Genomic DNA, 23859 nt, shown 5'->3' with positions numbered 1-23859 from the left:
CTCGATTGCCTGGAAATTGATATGTAGACCAGACTAGCTTCAACTCACAGATATCCTCCTGCCTCTGCCTCCTGTGTTGGGATTATAGATGCGTAGCACCAAGACTGGTCTCAGACAGTGTACTTACTGAACCAGAGGAAAAGGCGGTCATCTCTGTGAACCTCTCTCTATTGGCTCTTACACATACTCTTGAGATTTTAATGGTCAAGACAACACCTATTACTCAGTAATTTAACAACCACAATTCAACCACTTTACATATCTAGCAGGTATGCAAGATCCTAAAGTACTCTGTCAAACAACCTGTGTCCAGTTAAAAGCCTAATTAAACCTTTTAGGTTCTGAAGAAAACTGAAGTACAATGTAACTTGCCTCTCAGAAGCCAGCTGTCCTCAGAAATCACTAAGCTCTCTAAACCAGTGGTCCTCAACCTGTGCGTGGGCCAAGACCCCTTTAGGGGGTCAAACATCAGATATCCTGAATCGCACATATTTACATTATGATTCGTAAAGCAGCAAAATTATAGTTATGAAAAATCATTTTATGGTTGGGGGTCACCACAACAAGAGGAACTGTGTTAGAGGGTTGCAGCATTAGAAAGGTAGATGAACCACTGCATTAAATAAACAATACTTTTAACAGATTTTCACACTGATCAAAATGAAATTATTTCATTTGGCAAATATCACTTTATAATGATAACAAAAACATTACAAAACAAGGCGATATCTTTTCTGTTTATTAATAAAGTAATTATGATTGCTGAAAAAAAGTTGAAAAATGCACACATATAATGTAGGTTAGGCCATCCAAAATACAGAGCAAAGAGTCATCAGTCATGGTTGGGGTTCACACAAATGAGAAATAAATACAAGGCTAAACTACTTGATAAAGACAACTAAGATAAACTATATTAAGTATCATCTTAAATAGTAGCCATCTTTTCTCTAACATGGGCACAGGCTTGTCTGTATCCTGCACAAATGTAACGAACTAACAGCTTTCTGAGCCCCTTAATACAAATCTGATTCCTTGCTTTACATAACCCAAGAAAATAACAGTGAAGTCATTAGAAAAATATGGACCCTTCTGAATATCTATTGTATTTTAAATTTAAAAATACAGCTTAGATCATATGAAATATGAATTTCAGATTTACATCTTATCTATATGTTTACATATGTTCTTATTAGTTTGACTGAAATGCAAAAATATGTCTTAATATCAGATTAGTTAAAAATACTTATCCATGGCTAGAAGTACTAGTTTGTAGAACAAGATGTAAGCTAGGCATATTTTTGAGTTACTGCCTTTCCCAAATACACAGGCTCTAACACTAAGCCTTTAATAGAGATTTGATTCAGAGAGAACGGGAGATCTCTTGACTCATCTCAAGCATTCCTGTAAACAGTCAAAATCTGCTTTCTGTAAAGATTAAAATTCAAGTAAATACCATACATTTAAGCTAACCTGTTATGCTCATAACACATTGAATCATAACCACTACATAAAAAGTTTTTAAAAAATCATTCTTATGTGACGAGAAAACAACTCTGTAAACATGTTCATTTCAATAGCTGGTGTACTGCAGCTGCTTTGGTTGGCACGGTGACAACGTCAGGTGCCTCTGCACCTGGGTAAACCAAGCCTCCTGTCTAATGTTTTTAATGGCAAGGGCAAGACCTGAAATTCAACTTCATTTTCTTCAGAAATGTTCAAGTGTTTGAAATTTTGGCAAAGCTTAATTTTGACCTGGTCTTCCCAGCGGACAGCAGACTTGAAGCCAGTTGAAATACTGAAGTCCCTGACTCCCCGTCACCTGCTGCCCTCATGAATGGCCACTGGTAGGTGTGAACAGATTCAGCCTGAACCAGTGGCAGAGGACTTCCCTAGTATGCACAAGGCCCTGGGGTTTGATTCCCCAGAACGTTAAAAACAAAACAAAATACAACAACAAAAACCAGGTAAATATTTTAGACCATGGCAAAATGCTGGCTACAGAGGCTACCAAACCCAAAAACTAGTCTACTGTGCTAACAAACAAATGCTAAGAAAGCAAAAAGATGATACCTCTACACAACAGTGCATTAAAGGGGCAACCTGTGCCAGGAGCATGCAAATCCCTTGATCTGAAAAGAGAACAGAAGGACCAGGATACTTCTGAAAGCAGCATGCCACTACCAAACTGAGGTTGTAGCTTTGGGTGGTGATCTCTCTCTCTCCTGGTCTCATGAAGCACAGGCTACTTCTGAATTCGCCACAAACCTCGGCATGAACCTGACCTTCCTGCCTCAGGCTCCCAAGTGTTGAAGCTGTCAGTGTGTAAGCGTTAATTTTTATCTCTTAACTCATTCTGTTTTTTGAGAATCAAAATTGTTAATAAAGAGTTGAAACAAAGAGAAATTCATGCTACATAACATTTTAAACCAATTTTCAAACTTTAAAGCGAATTTACTTCTCTGGTCCAAAGGGGAAGTTTCTTAAGATACAGAATTAGTGCAATCAATGAGAATCCAATCAATTCCCAAAATTACAAAGCTGGAACAGCAGGTGTCTTATTTGTGTAGGATTGGGAAATCATAACGCTATCTTTAGTATGTTTGGTATACAGAGAAGACCAGAGCTAACTGGTGGGTAAATGAACTTCAACACTGGGGAATCCTGGGAGTCCGGTAGTTCAGTTCACTCAGGATACCCTCTCCTCCGCAGCCCGTGTACAGACACTGTGTAGCCCTAACACCTGTACATCCGAGTGACACTTCTCTCTGCTGGTCTACTGTGAGCCATCATTCTCAGGTTTGTTTGTTCCTCTGATAACAGTATGAACTGAGAACATTTCTACACTGTTTTCTATAGGTCACTGGAATGGCCTTCTAATACAACCGCTCCTGTTAAAGCTGGCAGGTGACTGTCAGGGTGTCACACTTAAGACTTCACATATGAGTCCCAGAGACTAAGAATTTAAAAAATGGTGTCTGTGTGCACCACAGTTCACACGTGACTGTCAGAGGACATGCGGGGCTGTTCTCTGCTCCAGCATGTGGCTGGTCTCAGGAGTAAGCGCCTTTATCCACTGAAACATTTAATCAGCCGAGACTGGGAACTGTTTTGTTTCAGCTTCCTCTGAAGTGCACTTTCAGTCACTGTTTAAACCACTGGAAAGGACCACAGGAATTCTTAGACATCACCTAAACTGAATGTCTGTTCAGTAACATTTTGTAGCTTACATACTTCTAGGGCTGAGAATTTGTTTCACTGTTTAAAATGTTCCTTCTACCACTCTTTTCTTTAGCTACTTCCACTTATTCATACTGTCGATCTCTGTATACTATGTGCACCTCTGCGCTTCCATGCCAATATAAATTCCCCTGAAAATTCAACTTACGATAATTAATCAGCAGAGAGTACCCAAAGACTTCTCTTACTACCACGTTTCCTGAGCCTCGGGCACACACTACACCACACAGCTGCATGAATGCTCCTTTACTCCACTCTTTGGATACAGTCCCTATGTAACCTAGGCAAGACTCAAACTCACAGCAATCTGGCCTCAGTCTCCTGAGTGCTGGGATTACAGGTGTGTATTATAGTGCTCTCAACTAAGCCTTTGCTGAATTATATCAGTGTCTTCAATGTTCTATATGATTATGTTTATTTATCTGAATCCTTCTGAGTGTTATTTCATAGCCAATAATAAAGTCTTTATTAAAATATTGAAAAGTATAAAACAGCAATTATAAATTAGTAAACATCTAATAAAAAAGCAGTATTTTCTTCCCTTATACAGCACAAGAATCAGTGATTTGGGTATCATTTTAGCCACCATTTGCCCTAGACTTACTTCACCACTGGAGACAACTTTTTAGTTTTTTACGGGGGAAATCTATGTAGATACTAAGAAATAACTCTACTGTTTAAACTCGGGTGTTAAAAAATACAAATGCCATGTTAACATGTGAGGATAGCATCTCAAGACAGGTGTTATTTCAAAGGAGCTGTGAGGAATGCTGCACAAATGGACACTGAAAGTTAAGGCATCTTTCTGCTCTGTAGTGCTCTTGTGGGTCCAGCAAATTGTACAAATGCTTCCTTTAAAAATATATCTTCTGTTATACTTCCATTATTTCACTCCATCCATCATTTTCTTGCAAATGAAAATGAAAATAGTCCAAAATGTGTTTTTATATACCTATAAAAACAGAAATAATTATTAGTTGGAAGCCAATTTTCATATTTCCTTAGATATTTAGTATTGCCCTATGGACTAACAAATTAGGAACCAAAGTCTTGAATTCTACAGTAACACAGGCTTTTTTTTTTAAAAAAAAAATTTATTTATTTATTATGTATACAATATTCTGTCTGTGTATATGTCTGCAGGCCAGAAGAGGGCACCAGACCTCATTACAGATGGTTGTGAGCCACCATGTGGTTGCTGGGAATTGAACTCAGGACCTTTGGAAGAGCAAGCAATGCTCTTAACCACTGAGCCATCTCTCCAGCCCCTAACACAGGTTTCTGTAAACAGTGCAGGAGGTACCACTGAGCTTTCAACTTGCACTCAGGGTACCCTGCCTGCCCGTGTAGACACCATCCTGCCTGCCCGCATAGACACCATCCAGGAGTCAGTCTCTCGCATCTGCGTGCACATACTGCTAGAGAAACTCTAGCGGGGTTTCCCGACTACACGATAACACCGTATGGCTGGAATGGCGCAGTGCCATAAATGCAGACCCTGCAGCTAGCTCTTCACAGTGTGGCCTATTTGGCTCAATGGAGGCTTGGAACCCCTGCATTGGGAGCCTGGATCGCATGTTGTTCTAGGTCTTGAGCCCTGCCTCTAACTGCATAGGCTCCAAGTCCTCTGCAAAGCCCTGACCTCATGATAAACCTGGAGGGGAGGATGCAGGTGCTCCACTTGACAAGACCCCAGATAAGATCCTCTGGAAAAATAAAAGTAGTCAGGAAAGAAAGCGGACACTAGGCCATAGGTTTGAGACAATGCTTTGTTGTGTCTTACAGAACTAACATTAACGAACCTGGAAGCCCTTTGTCTACCTATAGTCAACCTTCACTTGACCAAACTTCAACAGTGAGCACCCTTTGTTCATTAAACTAACTAGTAAGGTACTGTATTCAATTAGTTTCATTAATCTACTAGCGAACGATTAGTAACATTGTGTTAGATAAGGAAAATGAGATTCTGGCAGGATGCATATTCCAGTCGTAGGACAGAACAGCTTGATTTGGGTGATATAGTTGAAAAAAATTACAAACTGTTTTGAGATGAAATATGTAAATAAACTACATTTTGCTGAAGGAAATTACCTGTATAGCATCTTACCTTGCACTCATCAAATGGTTAGTTATGAACAAGTAGTACTCAATTTTCTATTGCCACTGTAACATGGTTATTTGTCCCTGTAAACATATAATTAATTGTAAGACGAAAGAAGTATTAAGTTTCTGCTGAATGGAGATGTTAATTACATTGAAGTAAGTTATGTGAATATTGAAGGCTTAACGACAACAGTCTGCCTCTGTGTAGAAGGCAGGCGTGAGTGCAGCGCGTTAAAGAGAATTCGTTAGGTCTTCTTATATTCACCTCGTGAACATGGCCACTGGGTTTAGATGTTAAGCAGCAGTAATTAAGAAGAGCACGAAACACATCTCTCCATTACCTAGCAGCTGAATAATCTTAAAGACCCTAAGGCCCTTCATTTATTTAAGACATTTTTGATACAGAGTCTCACTCTGTGGTCTAGGCTGGCCCCTAGTACTTTAGCTTCCAAGTACTAGAATACAAGGATGCGTTAGCATGACTGGTAAGGGGAATGAGGTTCTAAATGCTTCTCAAAGACCAGAGCTATTCAGACCAGGTCACAGGGTACTTCCTGGACTTCTATGAACTGATCTGAATAGCTCCAACCGTTTTCCTATGATCACCAGGCTACTGACACTGGACTCAGGACGCTCCTGTGATAGCCTGAGAAAGAACTGGGGGTAGTGACACTCGTGAAGTGGTCAGATGGTACTAGAAACCCAGTTCTGATCAGAAATCCACTCAGCCTCAGCAGCTGTTCCAGTCATGGACTGGTCATTCAGAAAGGCTAAGACTTTGTCCATGTCACTCTTTAAAGAGTACAAAGCTCACGACACCCTCCGGAGAGGTTTCACAAGGAGCCTAGTCTAGCACAGAACTTGACTCCTCTGCCTCGGCCTCCCAAGAGCTAAAATTACAGCTGTGTGCCCAGTTGAGTACAATGCTTTTCAAAATTGTTCTCAATTAAATATAACCTGGAACACTAAAAAAAAACGTTCTTAAACCAGGTGGTGGTGGCGCACGCCTTTAATCCCAGCACTAGGGAGACAGAGGGAGGTGGGTCTCTGTGAGTTTGAGGCCAGTCTGGTCTACAGAGCTAGTTCCAGGACAGGCCCCAAAGCCACAGAGAAACCCTGTCTCAAAAACTAAACCAAATTCTTAAAGTATCATTCAGATTAGCCAACTTTCTGTACGTGGGTGAAGAAACGTGTGGCTGAGAACAGCCCACCTGACCAGGAGCAGAGTGCAGCTCAGTCACCATGCTGTGCCGTACTCACGGACATGTCAACAGCACTGACAGCTCATGTGGGTGACATCTCAGCAGACAACCGTCTACGTTCTAGTACTGCAGATAGCACTCCATTTTGGTTTCATTCAGTTTTGTTTAATCTGGTGATTTTCATCTGAACCAGGTGAGATTACCTGATCTGGTGACTCCTTCTTCAGCTCCATTCTCTAGCCACTGAGATTCACTGTCCAACAAACGGTTTTTTGATTCACTAAGTGGTTTGATAGGAAAAGGTTGATTTGAGCCAATACTGAAAAAGGAGCAGACAATTCAGTGAATACTTTCATGCTCAATTAAGGATACTTAATAATTAATAAGCAGCAAATTAGTATTTCTTTTCTGATATGTGAGGGCAACTCATGAGATCTTAGCACTCTGAAAAGGCTATCTCCAAGAGAAAAATGCCCACTACCCCCACCCCCCAGTCAAACGGCTCTCTGGGCCCAAAGTGTGTATTCCAACACTGCCAAAGAAACCAGTTAGACTAAGAAACAGCTTCAGGGCCGGTGGGAAAGGGCTGTCAACACTTGTTAATCGGGAGCTGTGGTAGCATAGGACAGGTGGAGAGCTATTGTCTGTGGCCAGTACAGAAGTTACCTGTCATCTCCCAGTTCTCTGCTTTCTACCTCTGCAGTTTAGATCTAAGGGGAAAAAATGATTCAGTAATTTATCGTAGACTTATTTTTCTAACTAAGAGAACCAGGGAAGAAGGGAAAGGAGGAGGAAAGGAGGAAAAGGGAGAGAGATTGCCAAGTACTTCTTACGGGCCAGACACTACGCTGGGTGCTACATACTATCTCCCCCCTCTCGGGAACCCAGGGAAAGGGAACAGACTTGCCTGAGTGACTTGTAAGGGTTAGAGCTGAAGGGTCAAAGGCTTCCGGTGCAGTGTGGAGGCCTGCCTGCTGACATCAACATGCTAGTCTGGAGCTTAAAGTCCTTTTCACCTTCCTTTTTTTTTTTTTTTTTTTTTTTTTTTCTTTCCCCAAGACAGGCTTTCTCTGTAACAGCCCTGGCTATCTCACTCTGCAGACCAGGCTGGCCTCAAACTAACAAAGATCTGCCTGCCCCTCTGCCTCCCAAGTGCTGGGGTTAAAGGCGAGCACTACCATGCCTGGGTACCTTTCTTTTTTTGTATGTGTGTTGACGGAAATATAAACTTATGAATCAGTTTTCTTGGTGTGCAATTATGTTAAGAAATTTCTTTTAAGATAAATAAGAAACTATTGGTACTTTCAAATTCTCATTAATTATCCTGACATTGTAATTAAAACCTAATTAAGGGTTATTAGAATAATGACAGTGCTTTTAAAATTTTCTTTGAAAAAATACAACTTGGTATAAGCCAATATAATCAAGTCTTGAAAGGGATTTTCATTTCAAGAGGATGAAGACGGAGCATATTTACTTGCTTACTAGGTTCCCTAGACATGAAGCTGCATGCATCTGTGCTGTCCTAACTATGGACATGCTCTGCTACTCCAGTGTTCTGGTTTGCATGTAAAGTGTGGAAGAGCAGGTACCTAACACACACTGTTCCTCCATTAGAAAGAGAATGGAGATAGAATTTTTCTTTTTCTGTCTGTTTCCTGGAGTATGACTGTTTGTGCATGCATCATTCACGCAGAACAGGCATCAGACTATTTTACAATGAATACTGAAAAACTCAGGAACAAGGAACACACCTTCTGGCATATTCACTCTGGTTCGCAACAGAAGCTTGTTCCGGATCCATTCCCACAAGGCGAGTTGGAAAGCTGCAGCCATCACCCAAGCTGTATGATAAGGAACAGCAGTTATCAGAGTACTGATTTAATAACAATGGTCAAGTTTAACATTCCTTTTTCAGGGGCACAGTAGAACTAAACTAGTAAAGCTTATCAAGTCAGACATCAAGTCTAAGTTTGGAAGCTCCTGCCTCCACTGCAGACAGTCTTTTCTCTTGCTACTCACACATACTTAGAAACAATGTCGCCCTCTTAGCCCTTAGTGCAGACAGCTATTCAGTTGTCTGCGTACCAGCCACCTTCACCATCACTGGAAACATCATCCACTCTCAAACTGAAATTGCAGTGTAAGTTCCATGAAAGTTCAACAGCACTGTGAGAAGAGCTGGCACTCCAGGGACAGCTCAGTGCTGAGCTCACAGGTAGTCCCTGTTCTCAGGTACTGAAAAACCAATCAGCCAACCAAAGAGCTGCTCAACACCTTGGTAAGAAGTACAGTATACCAGTGAACAAAAAGACAAGCTCCCCCTGCGAGCTTATGGTTGTACAAAGAACCCAGCATGTTCTGCTGGCTTCGCACTCCCGAGCTATCACAACTGTGTACAGCAGAGGCACTCACCTCTGGTCGAGACAGAGTGGCTGTAAATTTGACATGTCGCCATCAACAATCACAAACAGACAGTATAGGGCAGGAGAGTAGATAAGAGGCAGGTAAGAACACTTGATGCTCTTGCAGAGGACCCAGGCTCCTTTCCTAGCACACACATGGTGGCTCACAACAGTCTCAGGGCATCTAGAGCCCACTTTTTACCTCCCCTGGCATCGGGCATACATGCAGCGCACATATATATGTACAGGCAAAACTCTCATACACATAAATTTTAGAAAATTCCATTTTAAAGTATAACAAGCCCCAGACATCTGCTAAAGCCTAGGGATGGGGTAAATGCAAGCAAAGTAGTCTCACTGAATAAAGGCAACAGAGAAGGAAGAAGCTTTGGGAAGCTGAGATGGCCTGAAGCTAAGACAGAGGAGAAATGGCTATAGAAACATGCAAAGAACTGTTACCACATCTGACTGATACTAGCCTGGGAAGGCAAACAGAAAAACAGCTGGAAACCTTACAGTGAACAAGTCCAAGCCCTGCAACACTGGACAGCATTCCCATTTGACCAGCCAGCAGGGAAAACTCTCTCAATTGAGATTCCACCTTTAGTAGTGCTAGACTTAGCCTTAAAGAAAATGCTACTCTTAATCCAACCTTGTAAGGCTTACAACAAACCTCAAAAAGACTATTGTGAAGCCTAAAAAAATCTAACAGTGTATCAAACCCAAACCTATCAGTTATAAAGAGAGACATAAAATCTAGACTGTGGGCTATCTAGCATTCAAAACAACCATGTTTAATTGGAAGTTATTGAAGATGGAAAATAACAGGTAATGTGAACAGAATTAAGAAAAAACAACCAAGAGAAAACAAAGTGAGACTCTTGTCAGAGAGAGAGAGAGGGCGCATACAACACTCCTGTGTCATAATCTATGAAAAATATTTTTATGTTTCTAAAAGCCATTTATTTTTATTTTGAAGAGCTCAAGTCATTTTTATTTTTCTTCTTCCCATTTAAATGTGTGCTCTTACTTTATTTTATGTAGGTTCAAGATATTTTGAATTTTCATTTTAAAGTCCTTTAAAAACAATCTCTGAATCTTAAGCTATTTAGCCAGAGGCAGAGGCTACCACTGATTCCTACACTCTGTAACTTACCTGGAAAATACTGGAACTAGCCAGTACTTCTTCTCGTCACCAAAGACTTGTCTCCAATTTTTACTACATCCAAGAGAAAAACCGTTTCCATCTATTCCATACGAAAACATAGGTGCGCGGAAAGACTCTTTAAAAAAAAAAAGGAAACAACACAAATATGTATATACACATGAATAAATTTTATCTATTTAAAAATTATAGAGGGAATGGAAAATATTAATTTTCTTGCCTACGGCTATGCCATGGACAGCTATGAACATAACTGTCACAAAGGATAAAAGGGATGACAATCACTGAGGTAAAGACGTCCTAATTATCCGATCTGACCTGTACCGAAGTGTTACCTCAGCAAACACACAATCATTGTGTCAACTAAACTCTACTTTAAAAAAGATAGATTTCAGACTTACTCGGAGACAGAATATTTTTATTTTGACCCTCTAAAACGATAGGCCCAAATAATTATCTAATATTCCTTTCATTTACCATTTTGAGACAGGGTTTCTCTGTGTAGCTCTGGCTGTTCTAGAACTCATTGTAGACTAGCCTGGCCTTGAACTCAAAGGGATCTGCCAGAGTCTGCCTGAGTGCTGGGAATAAAGGTGTGCACCACCACTGGCTGGCGGCTCTAGACATATAAGAATCTCAGAGCAGCCTGTGTTATGCAAGACCCTATCAGAGAGAAGGGAGAAGTGGACAATAAGATGCATTTTTAGAGGCCTTTCAGTTTCACACGATTAAAGGCTCCAAGTGTGACTGTGACAAAGACTGACCAATATCAAAGGGATATAGACAAACTTCTCCATTAAAAATACTGGCTTCAGGTAGACACTGGAACGCAGTGAAATCTGGGTAGGTGAGTTAGGAAGACAGGCAGAGGTGGCACAGCAGAATAAAGTACCCTCACAGGAAGAAACCACAGGCTGGCAGGAGGCCAGGGTGTGGGGGTTGGGACAGTAAAGGAAGTGGTATGTGAAAGCTACAGGGTTTCCAAAGCATGGCCACAGGATCATCTGATTGGCTGAACTAGACTGTCCAAAATATCAGACCACATTACATAGGACTGGAATTAATGATATGCTCTGAAATTCTGTTGATCAATGTAATTTTGTAAATATATGTGCACATGATAAGTCATGATATAAAATGGTTTCACTGGTAAGAATAATGTGGCAAAAATTATTTAAGGAGGACAGTAGGATGCTAAGAGGCACGGCCTACGGTCTGGACCTGAACTGTGTTCAAGGGCGGCACTAGTTGATGGCACTACCTGAAGGCAGTGGAACTAAGGAAGCAGTAGGTCCTGGAGGGAAGGGTAATGTCTTTAAGAATTTAATGGGACCTCAAGGTGTCCCCTCTCTCCCTCGCCCGTTCCTCCTTGGCTGCCATTGGGTCAGCAGCTTTCTGGCCCCACACACTCCCTATCAGCGCACATGGGTCCCCACAGCACACAGCACAGGAGGTGAACATGGACAGAGACCTCTGCAAACAGTGCAAAATCAAATCCTGATTCTGCTTCCTTCAAGTTGACCCAGCTGAGGTACTCCATTGTTCTTTTACACACAGGGGCTCAAGGCCACACGGAAGAAACAAGCTATGTGAGAAAAAGATTCAAGTGTTCACATCCCATCGATGACAAGGTTGCTCCTTAGACCTAGGTGGTCAGAACCTGCTGGGAAAATTGACCTACCAATACCACATTTATTATTATTGAATGAATTCTTCAATTTTACTATTTAATATGTAAAGGTGTTTTGCCTGAATGTATGTATGTACACCACATGTGGTCTTGTGCTCAGAGGCTGGAGGAGGCATTGAGACCCCTGAAACTGGAGTTACAGACAGGTGTCAATTCTGGTTTTCTATATTTCTATATATTGTTTGTTTGTTTGTTTCTTAAAGAGGTCTTTAGGATAGGGCTTTGCAAACAGGTCACGTTGTTGTCAGTTCTAGGGTAAGAGCACTTCTGTAAAGAGAACAAATTACTTAACAGACACAGAGAATTTTTTTTGTTTGTTTTTTTCTTGTCAGGGGAGGGAGGGACCCCATGGAACATTCCACCACCAATTTTTTAATTAATTAATTAATTAATTATGTATACAATGCTCTTAACCACTGAGCCATCTCTCCAGCCAGAGAATTTTATTTATATGGAAAAAGTAAATCATAATGGACCTGAAGTGCTTAACAGTGAAGGGTGAGCTGGCAAGGAAGAAGAAAAAACCCTTATACTGGAAGTCACATAATTCACACAGCCCAATAAGAAACAAGACCATGGGGCTGGAGAGATGGTTCTGCAGTTAAGAGCACTGCCTGCTCTTCCAGAGGACCTGAGTTCAATTTCCAGCAACCACATGGTGGCTCACAGCCATCTGTTATGAGATCTGGTGCCCTCTTCTGGCCTGCAGGCATACATGCAGAAAGAACACTTTACACATAATAAATAAATCTTAAAAAAAATAATCAAGACCATATAATTCAAATATAGTAACTGTGTTCTCAAATCTCTTAATTCTCTATATTAAAAGTTGTTTCCTTCCAATTCTGGCAAACACACAGCTTTGGATGCATGTGGACTCTACTCTAAGTATTAACACAGCAGTGAGCTGGCATGACAGCAGTTCAGTGTGAGAAGGGCCTCCAGAGTGTCTTGCTAGGCACCCCTAAGCTGGTCTCACACTTGTAACCCTGCCTTAGCCTCCTGACTGCTGGAAGAAAGGGCACATACCACAAAACCTAGTCCTACCACCCTTGAACACCTTTGTTGTGGAATATTATTTTAAGGTGTGTTACATGTTTGTGCTGTGGAATTATTTGTTTAACGATGCAAAGATAGGTTGCATTCTTTTATGTTGCATTTGTTTGACTCTATGAAGCTGTGTTACTTTGCCTGTCTAAAACACCTGATTGGCCTAATAAAGAGCTGAATGGCCAACAGCAAGGCAGGAGGAAGGATAGGTGGGGCTGGCAAGAAGAGAGAATAAACAGGAGGAGAGATCGGGGAGGAGAAGATGAAGGAGCAAGAAAAGGAGAAGAGTCACCCAGCTACGCAGCCAGCCATGGAGTAAGAAATAAAGGTATATAGAAATAAAAAAAAAAGGTAAACATCCAGAGGCCAAAGATAAATGGGTTAACTTAAAATCAAGCTAGACACAAGCCAAGCTAAAGCCAGGCATTCATATGAAAGAAAAGGTCTCTATGTGTGACTTATTTGGGATCTGGGTGGTGGCCCCCAAAAGAGCACATGGTGATATTTTGTTTGTGATCTAACACATAAAGCTTGCCTGAAGATCAGAGTGCAGAGCTAAGCCACTAATTGGCCATACAGGCCAGGCAGTGGGGGCACACATCTTTAATCCCAGCACTCGGGGAGGCAGAGGCAGCCGGGAAAGGGATCTCTGTGAGTTCAAGGCCAGCCTGTTGTCACACAAGATTGATTGTTTAAAAGAGAAACAGCCAGGTGGTGGTGGTTCACACCTTTAATCCAGTAGTTGGGAGTCACAGGCCTTTAATCCCAGCACTGGGAAGGCTGGGCAGAGAGAGGAAATGTAAGGTGGGAGGAGACAGGAGCTCATAAAGTCTCTCCAGTGACTGCTCCTTTGCTTCTCTGATCTTTTATCATTTATCCACTATCTAATTCTGGGTTTTTTTTTTTTTCTAAATATTTATTTATTATGTATACAATATTCTGTCTGTATGCCTGAAGGCCAGAAGAGGGCGCCAGACCATATGTAAGATGGTTGTGAGCCACCATGTGGTTGCTGGGAATTGAACTCAGGACCTTTGGAAGAGTAGGCAATGCTCTTAACCACTGAGCCATCTCTCCAGCTGATTCTGGGTTTTTATTAAGACCAATTAGAATTCACCCAACAAGAGCAAAAGAATAAAGAGTAGAAACAACCAACGACACATCTTAATTAATTATTCCTCTATATTTGTTTCTGTTTTTTATGTTTGTTTCTTTTTGCATTTATCTACTTATTCGGTGTGTCTATATATCCACATTGCTAAACGTATGCGGAGGTCAGAGGACAATCTGTAGGAGCTGGTTCTTTCTTCTTCCACTATGTGGGTTCAGGAGACTGAGCTCAGATCATCAGGTTTAGTAGCAAGTGCCCTTACCTACCAAGCCATCTCTCCACGCTTGTATTTTCATTTTAAAAATTAGGAAGAAAAAGCTGATAACAATAATAATATGCACTAAATTTCACTGACAACTGACACAAAAATGAAAATAAAAAACAAAAGCACTAGCCCCTAGAACATATGCCCATCAAATGTGCATGGGGGGGGGGGTCAAGAATACACATGAAATATGTTCTCTTAGCAAGAAAGTAAAGGATTTAAAATGGTTTATGTCTAAGCATCAACTTTAAGCATGCAAATCTATCATTCAGAGACTAGTTTTCGAAAGATACTGTATAAACACAGGTAATGACTTTTATTTATAAGTTTATAAACTATAAATTTTGCTATATAATACATTAATGAAATCATCCTACATGTAGTCACTTCGGCAACCCTCTCCAACACGAGTCTAGGTATCTTATACACCCAGGGTATCCAAAACTGAAGTTAAATACACAATTGCTTTTCGTTTCTTTATTGCCCACTACAGTTTTTCTATACATTTCACATTAATTTGTGGTCATTTTAAAAAAAGACTTTATTTACCTATTGTTGTTCTATTTTTTCCAACTAGCCAGCAATGGTAGCTAAACAGTGAGAGCACGCTGACGAAGAACATTGCGGACACAAAGAAAAGGAAGAGCACGTGGAACTTTGCACGAGACTCCTTCAGTTCATTCTGAGGAAAGAAGGAAGGTTATTGTGAGGATAGGAAACCTCTAAAATCCAACTTGTAATCTGGGTCTCCCTAAGGATGGAATCCACCACACACACACAGACATACACACACTCTAAAAGTCATATATGAGGAGTAATAAAATAAATGAGACCATGTATTCTGAATCCAAAGTCTCATAGCAGGCTGAACCCATAAACAGTCCTAAGTCATTTAAAAACTGTCCTCAGAGCTGGAGAGACGGCTCAGGGGTTCTTCCCGGAGTTCACAAGGCAGCTTACCACAGTCTGTGACTTCAGTCCTAGGTGACCCAACACCCTCTTCTGACTTGTGAGCACCAGATATAAATGCCGGTATACTCCCACCCATACACACATCTAATGATCTCAGCAGTTCAGTCATGAAATGAAAAGATGGACTGACTGTTCCTGTTTCTTTCACACCATGCGGATGTACTCAGATTTCCCTCTACAGCCGGAGGAACAAAGGCACTTCCATTTGTGTAACCCAGCGGAATGTGACAGGTCTCTCTTTTACTTCTGTGCATCTCTCCTCTAGGGGTCCATGTCCTTAGAGCTCTGAGGCCCACTCCTCATCCTGGCTTATTCTCCTTTAGTCTTTGTAAGTGATGGCCATTTCATAAAGGTTACCATAAGGTATTAAAGAATGAACAGATTCTTTCATTCCTTCTTACAGAAGTAAAGCTATTAACAGTAAGGAGCCTTTAAATATTTCCTCCTAATAAAACACTGAAGGGGCTTGAGATGTAGCTCAGTCAGAAAATGCTTGCCTAGTATGCATGAAGGCCTAGGTTCAGAACCTAGCACGACAAAAAACTGAGCATGGTAGTGCCTGCTTAATTACACGACCCAAGAAGTGGAGGCAGGAGGATCACAAGTTCAAGGTCTTTTTTTAACTAAACAGTAAGTTAAAGGTCATTTGGGACACATGAAACTGTCTCAAAAACTGCATAGGCAAGTCTCCTAGTTTTTCAGAACAGGCCGCACTATTTAATTTAAAAAATGTTTAACGGGCTGGACGTGGTAGCATGCACTTTTAATCCTAGCACTAGGTAGGCAGAGGCAGGATGATCTATCTGTCTACATACTAGTTCCAGGATAGCCAGGATCACACAGAAAGATCCTGTCTCAAAGGGGGTGGGGGACCCACACACTAGAGGATGGCTCCTTCAGGTGGCTCATAACTACTTACAACCCTAATGTACACACACCTTTTTTTTTTTTAAATTAAAGTTCCTAACCAAAGGGCCAGCAAGATGGCTCAGAGGTAGAAAGTGCTTGTTGCCCAAGTTCAACAATCCAAGTTCAATCCCTAGACCCATGGCGGAAGGAGCACTGACTTCCAAAGTTAACCTCTCGCCTCCATGTATGTATGCATGCACGCGAGCATGTGCATCAGACATACAACTATAATTTAGCCCTAAAATTTAAAACAAAAAGCATTTGATGGGATTAGGAAGACGGCTTGGTGGTTTAAAATACCTATCTGCTCTGAACACCCAAAGACCCGAGCTGAAATCTCCAGCACTTACATAGGTAGTGGGAATGGCTACACAGCCCTGTAATGGGGTAGAGATAGGCAGAGCAGAAAAATTTGCTGGCCAGGGAGAGGTGAAATGGCAGAGGAAGACATCCAACATCCTGCATTCGTGAAAACCTACACTCATGTGCATACACCACACACATACAATCCCACACATTACACACGCAGGCTTTGACAGACTGAAAGACTGTTTGCACTACTTTGTGTGTGCATGCATGCACGCAAAGGAGACTGAACCTAGGGACTCAAAAACTTTACCATTGAACATTTCCCCGTGAGTCCTGCATTATTCTGATACTTATTTTTCTCCTCAGAGTAACCACTCTACGTTTAAAACAAAGTGACTATTCTATCTTGCCAACTTGTAAAGCAAATTTCAAGTACATGCATTCACTCTGTAAAGAGATCATGAGAATGTCATGGCAATGATGTGTTTTACCTTCGGGCAATTCTCTGTAGATTTCCTGCGGCAAAGCTTGTGCAAATAGAGACAATGTATTAAGAAAACAACTTTTATACAAAGTTATCCTGAAAACTAGGCTTTATCAGTTATGTGCATTTGGAAAGAATACAAGTAGTTGCCCTCTAATGGTCTACATTTTTCCAGAAAGTAAAAAACACCCAAAACATACAGGTCACAACATTTCTCTCTTCAGGCACATGTCAGAGACATGTGCTTTTCCACCCAACTACACAGAAACTTGTGTCTGAAAGAACAAAATAAACGTTTAGCATGACCATCTGTAATTCTGTAACCTTGGTTGGTTAGTGCTTCCAGAAATGAGACCTGAAGACTAAGCACCTCACTGCTATTGCCTGTTTCAGCTGGGAAAACAATGGCGGCCTCCTACAGCTCAGCAATCAGAACCTTTTACAAGTCACAGCATGTCACCCTTCTGTTCCCATTTTACTGAAGACAGACAGAGACACCTTCTAACACTTAGAGATCACTAAAGTCCCTCTGTTACTTAGTCCTACCAGGATCCTGGACTAAAGTCCTTTGTCACTTAGTGCTACCAGGATCCTGGGTTTCCCTTTAGTACCCATCCTTAGTCTAATCTAGCTATAAAAAGTTCCTACGGCACTGGGCGATGGCGGCACACACCTTTAATCCCAGCACTTAGGAGGCAGACAGGCGGATCTCTGAGTCTGAGGTCAGTCTGGTCTGCAGAGTAAGTTCCAGGACAGCCAGGAATGCACAGAGGAAACGCTCCCTTGGTATAGTTCAAACACTCCAGTGGTACCTACAGACTCCTCCGGGTTAAATGCTCTTCCCTCAGACATCAATTCCCTTCTATCTTGGTTTAGATTTCCCACTCAGTGCGGCCTTCCTTGTCCACTCACTTTAATAAGCAGCCCAGACACGTGAAGGTGAGTCAGCTGCTTAACCCTGGGGTCCACTGTGCATCTCCTGCTGACTGAGGGCACAGAAACCTCATACGGCTAACAACGGCAACACTGCCTACAGACAGACAATTCCAACAAAGATGCATATTTAGAATACAATGATTGTGACCTTGAATTTAACTGTATTAGCACTCTCCTAAGTCTAAAAAAATACACCGTAAAAACCACATTAAAATTTCATTTGATTTTAGAGGCAGGGTCTTACTGTGTATGGAGACCAGGCTGGCTTCAAACTTAAGAAAGTATATTCTTTAAAATAAGAGCAATAAATAAGCTAGTTCAGTTTTGTTTAACTCTACCTATTTTTTTTAAACTTTGCTTCATTTTTTTTTTTTTTTGAGACAGTTTCTCTATGTAACCCTGGTTGTCCTGGAACTATTTTGTAGTTCAGGTTGGCCTCAAACTCACTGAGATCCGCCTGCCTCTGCCTCCCAAGTGCTGGGATTAAAGGTATGTGCCACTGTACCTGGCAACTTTGCTTCATCTTTAAATCTTGTAGGTTGCATCTTCTGAACAATGTAATTTAGCCACAAAATCATAATCACTTAAAGGATATTTAAATGTGACTCTGGAGAAACCTGCACCCATGCCTTGAGTGTGTACTGCCCTTTTCCTGCACATCTTCCTCTCAATGCCAGCATTTAACTCTAGCTCAGTGGTTCTCAATCTTCCTAATAAACTCTGTGACCCTTTATTACAGTTCATGTTGTGGTGAACCCCAATCATACAAATATTTTCGTTGCTACTTCCTAAGTACAATTTTGAGACTGTTATGAGTTGTAGAGTAAATATCTGCTATATGACCCCTCTGAAAGGGGTCATGTCCCCAGGCTGAGAACCGCTGCTCAGAAGCATGTACTCTAATCTGTCTTTGCTCACTAACTCTGGCCTGTCCTAAAAAGTTTCTGTGGAAGTCAGGACAGCGGCAGTGCTGGGCTGCATCTTCCTGATGGCGCTTAAACTCACACTAGCACTGAGTAGAAACTTAATTAGTTTTTTGTTTCTTTGAGACTAGGTCTCACTATGTAGCTGTATCTGACCTGGAACTCTGTATTTCAGGCTGGCTTTGAACTCACAGAGATTGCTTCCCTCTGCTTCCCGAGTGCTGGGATTAAAGGCAGGTGCCACTATGCCCAGCATGTAGAAAGTTTAGAATCATACATTTTAAATTTTATTTTATACAAGTGGGTTTTTGTGTGGACATATATATGTGCACCGTATACATGAATATAAACGGTTGTGAGCCAGGATGCAGATACTGGGAACTGAACCTGGGTCCTCTGCAAGAGCAACATGTGTGTGTGTGTTTTAAACCAGTGAGCCATCATCTCTCCAGCCCCCTGAATTACAATGCTTTAGTAAACACATCTCTAAAATACACAAGGCATTTCCTGGAAATAACTGTGCTCCATGACTCAGAGCTGTACCCGGCTTTTAAGAAGCACGTGACCTTGGAAAGTATCCGGACCCTGGGATAGACAGACCTGACTTTAAATTCTAATTTTCTATACTATGAAGCACACGACCTAACCTCTCCAATCTCACTCTGACAATTGCAGTCACAACAACCCTCTGTACAAAACCACAGTTCCTTATCTTCCTGTATAGATACACTGGGATCTTGGAGCTTCACTGACTTGAGGAGATAACTCCTGAAGTGACATTTTGTGTTTTAACAAAGTTTGCCTGAAGATCAGAGTGCAGAGTTAAACCACTAAAGGCCAGGTAGTATTGGCACACACCTTTAAACCCAGGACTCAGGAGTCAGAGGCAGAAGGATCCTGTTAGTTCAAGGCCACCATGGGAAACACTACACAAAATTAATTCCAGTCTATAAGAGAAACAGAACTCAAAGGTGATTCCAGCACTTGGGATCCAAGGCCTTTTATCCCAGCACTGGGGAGGTGGAGACATGATGGATATGGCTGGGCAGAGAGCAGAATATAAGGCAGGAGACCGGCACTCAAAGCAATCTGAGGAGCAGTCTGAGAACAAGATCGCCCCTTTGGTCTGAGCATTGGTAGAGGTAAGAACTCTAGTGGCTGGCCGCTGCTTCTCTGATCTTTCAGTTTTCACCCCGATAGCTGACTCTGGGATTTTACTAATAAAACCAATTAAAATTCACGCTATAAATGGCCCGCCCAAGTTCACCAGTACTTAGAAAAGCACTCACTACTAGGAGGGCAACTTTCAAAGGCTAACCAATCCAGAGCCCAAACTCCAAGCCTAGTCCAAGTTCCCATTCCCTAGCCCCTGCCACCCTTACCTAGAGGTAGCATTCCTCCTCCCACAACCCACTGAGATGGAGATTATTCAAACTGAGAACGCTAAAGGAGTTCATCTGTTTAGACACCAGCAGCTCTCACCCTCGCTGGGCCTTGTTAGGCTGTGTCTGTTCTCTCTGATTACCTTCTCAGCCACAATGGCCCTACGTCTGTGGCCTCACCAGACCTGGATAACACACATTTTAAACTTTCCCCCAGGTGTTAAAAAGAGTAAATGTGGACATACTTCTATACCACAACTATCTCCTCCTTCAAATCACAATGTAAAAGTGAAAATGGATGCAGTAATGACATCAGAAGAAAATGGGTGACCAGACAGCAGACGGAAACATGAATAAAAACAGCTGGTTAAGAAATAGAAAACTTTGACAGAAACAAAACAAACCTACTTAGAAGACACAAAATGAAATGGGAATGGGAGCTTTGCAGCCACAGTCAGAGAAAGACAGCACCAAGAAGAGCCAGCGCCCTGAAGACAGCATACTAGGCCAATAGCACTGGGGAGGCCTTTCAACTTGCAAACTCTGCTGTCCTGTGTGGCCGAGGGTGGGCTCACAGCTGGGGTCCAGACAAATCTATCTCCGCTAACAGTCAGTCCCCTCCTGGTAGGAGAAAGTGTCAATTTTAGTGCTGCCTAAATTATGAACTTTGCTGTTATAGCTGGTGATTTCTGTATTTTATTGAAGAAAGGCTCATAGATACCAAGGTCATGAATAAAGATTAGTATCTATTTTATGAAAACAAAAACCTATCAGAGAAAGTGGACATGGCACAAACGTGGGCGCTCACAGAAAGCCATGGCAACGGCTGGAAAGTCTCTCTCACACTTGCAGAGTAAGGTTGGGTACTGTGTTTCTAGATTAACGGGCGCTGCACCTATCAAAGGAGAGCAAGAACACAGCAGCAAGAGACAGACGTGGTTACAATAGAAATGGTCTGAGACACACAATGAGAAAAACAAAGACATCTCAATAGGCTAGCGGGGGAGGACTGCCATGAGTTTAGGCCACACAGTGAGTTCTAGACTAGACTGGTTAATTTAAGACCCTGTCTCAAACACAGATGAACAGACAGACATCTACTGGGTGCGTATTATACACCACATGCTTACATTAACTTAAACTATCAATTCAGTGCAGTAAGTATGGCTCCAGATTTCACAACTGAAAAAGCAACCTAAGCTAACTTCACGCTGCTTATTTTACCACTCAGAAAAAACACTCACTAAACACTTACTGTGTCGTGGGCCAGGTAACATCCTAGACACTCCACCAGTGAAAGAATTTCTTGCCTTCATGGAGTTTAAATTATAGCAAATACATAAGCAAAGCCCATGCCCTTTCCCTGGAAGCCGTGTAACTCTAGATCTTGGTATGAGAGGACGAACAAGACCTCAGAGATGACATCACTATTCTAGCCTGGCAACCAACGGCCTGGTGTAGATTTTGTTCCCATTACAGCAGATAACCATGGAGAAAAACAATGGAAAGAAAATAGGAAACAGATTTGAAACGTCATTTTTATGATGCCAGTCATGTCTGATGGCTCAGTAATAATTATCAATTGAAGATTGGGTATTGGGTTCAGCAGTGTGACAGTCAAGACTGAACCTACATTTAATGGGGCTGATGACACTAGGGGGAAAGAAACAGAGATGAAAAAATTCAGATATTTAAAGATTTTAGTAAATAGGTATTTTAATATATTTTAAAGTTATTTCTACATTATATCAGTAGAACATGCAAATATAAAAATCAAACATTGTGAAAATGTTATAATGAAAAACAGCAGTTTCCACACTACTTCTAAGACGGAGTTCTTTCCACATTTCTGGTACTTATTTTCCCCTCAAGTATATACACTTCCACATTAAAAAGGTTTCAACCTGGCCGGGCGATGGTGGTGCACACCTTTAATCCCAGCACTCGGGAGGCAGAGGCAGGCAGAGCTCTGTGAGTTCGAGACCAGCCTGGTCTACAGAGCTAGTTCCAGGACAGGCTCCAAAGCCACAGAGAAACCCTGTCTCGAAAAAAAACAAAACAAACAAAAAAAAAGGTTTCAACCTGATTATGTATTCTGAACAGATGGACATTTGTATATGGTAACCAAAATTCCCAGGAAAATAGGAGCGAGCACCCTCCGTCCTGGCTGTGGTGCCCAGCAGCTCTCTAGCGTTTCCAGAGTGGTCAGGACACGCTAGTAGGTTATTCCCGTTAGACACCACCACATCCTATATGCACTGATGTGGTCCTTGCTCCTGATGCATGGTACATCTGAGAGACCACTTCCCAGTCATTTGTCACACGAAGCTGCTTGTTTCTACAGGATTTCTCCTCAGATAAATCACACTTTAGTCCCTTGTTGATAAAACATTTGATTATTTTTAACTACTTGTCATTTTTTTTTTTTTGATTTTTCGAGACAGGGTTTCTCTGTAGCTTTGGTGCCTGTCCTGAACTAGCTCTTCTAGACCAGGCTGGCCTCCAACTCACAGAGATCCGCCTGCCTCTACTGCCCAGCTTACTTGTTGTTTTTTTAAAAAAATCGGAAAGGATGGGAGCTGGAGAGACAGCTCAGCTGTTGAGAGCACTGGCTGTTCTTGCAGAGGACTCGGGTTCAACGTCCAGCACATATATATCAGGTCAGCTCACCGTCTTCTGCAATTCGTTTCAGGGGATCTGACACCCTCTTCTGGTCTCTGCAGGAACCAGGCACACATATGGTGCACAGACATATATGGCAAAACATCCACATTCATAAAATAAAAATAAATCTTTCTAAGATTCTGAAAAAAAAAAAAAACCCGAATGCAGACAGAAAGCAAGTGTTTGTCTGGCCCAATACGCTACTGACTGCAGCACCACACAAGTGTTATCACAGCAGTAGAAAGAGGCAGACATCTCTACCGCAGCTCTAACAGTCCGCACCAGTCACCTAGAGCCTGTGCACTGGACAAAGACTTACAAGTCAAGTGTAGTCCTGGCCAAGCCATTATAAAAAATAACAAAAAGTATCAAGAAATTCGTTTCAAATACACATCTTTAAACATTTTTTATATATGTTTAAGACACAAAAAAGACTTACCGTCCAAAATTTTATGAAATACTCTAAAACCGTTGAAGCCACAAAAAGGCAATATAGTAGGGAATACAACAGAAACAGCATGAAGAATTTGTAGTTAGTAAATCCCACACAGTTATTCACCCTGGAAGAATACAGAAAGTAACATTGTAAGATAAGACAAATCACAAATATACAGAAAGAGAAAGCAAAACAGGGTCTCAGGGCCAGTGGGAGTGGGGTGTAGGGAGTGCCTCATGGGACAGCTCAGCTCTGTAGATGTGAGAATCTTGGAGCTTGTACCAAAATGGGAATATACCTAACGTTACTGAGCTTATGGAGATGGCAAGATAGTAAATTAATGGATGCCTTGAAGTCATAAGTAGAGGAAAGAAAGCAGAAAGGTTACATCATCACTATCGGGAAATAGGACAAGTGAGAAGTGGGAAACAACAGTGCCGTAACTGTGGATGTTTTTAATTGTTATACAGATTTTTGCAACTCGAATGTTAATTTTTAATTTTTTATCATCTGGATTATTTATCAGAAGATATTTTTAAAGGAAAAATATAAGTGCCCATATCTACATGTGTATGTACATATATACATATCTACATACGTATATATGTGTATGTGT

At 41.5% G+C, this 23859-nt stretch overlaps 1 protein-coding gene across 4 annotated transcripts in view; it reads right to left on the bottom strand.

The window, feature by feature from the left end:
* Positions 1–724: 724 nt before the first annotated feature.
* Zdhhc20 (zinc finger DHHC-type palmitoyltransferase 20) overlaps positions 725–23859 on the bottom strand; it is a 62380-nt gene continuing 39245 nt past the window's right edge. For 2 of the 4 annotated variants that reach the window (XM_050152172.1, XM_050152173.1), the window contains 7 exons: positions 23247–23367; positions 14778–14910; positions 10104–10230; positions 8297–8386; positions 6746–6861; positions 5345–5421; positions 725–4189 (listed from right to left, as the gene is read on the bottom strand). In XM_050152172.1, the coding sequence (XP_050008129.1) occupies positions 5384–5421; positions 6746–6861; positions 8297–8386; positions 10104–10230; positions 14778–14910; positions 23247–23367 (625 nt within the window). In that variant the 3' untranslated portion in view covers positions 725–4189; positions 5345–5383. Of the gene's footprint in view, positions 4190–5344; positions 5422–6745; positions 6862–7208; positions 7253–8296; positions 8387–10103; positions 10231–14777; positions 14911–23246; positions 23368–23859 lie in introns of all 4 variants that reach the window. The other 2 variants (XR_007593592.1, XM_050152174.1) reach the window with 2 other exon arrangements.

This window comes from Alexandromys fortis, unplaced genomic scaffold (genome assembly GCF_014885135.2).
Source record: "Alexandromys fortis isolate MF-2015 unplaced genomic scaffold, M_Fortis_MF-2015_v1.1 scaffold_75, whole genome shotgun sequence".
Lineage (NCBI taxonomy): Eukaryota > Metazoa > Chordata > Mammalia > Rodentia > Cricetidae > Alexandromys > Alexandromys fortis.
The sequence above is the reverse complement of the archived record's forward strand: the minus strand, read 5'-3'. Positions and strand labels throughout refer to the sequence as shown.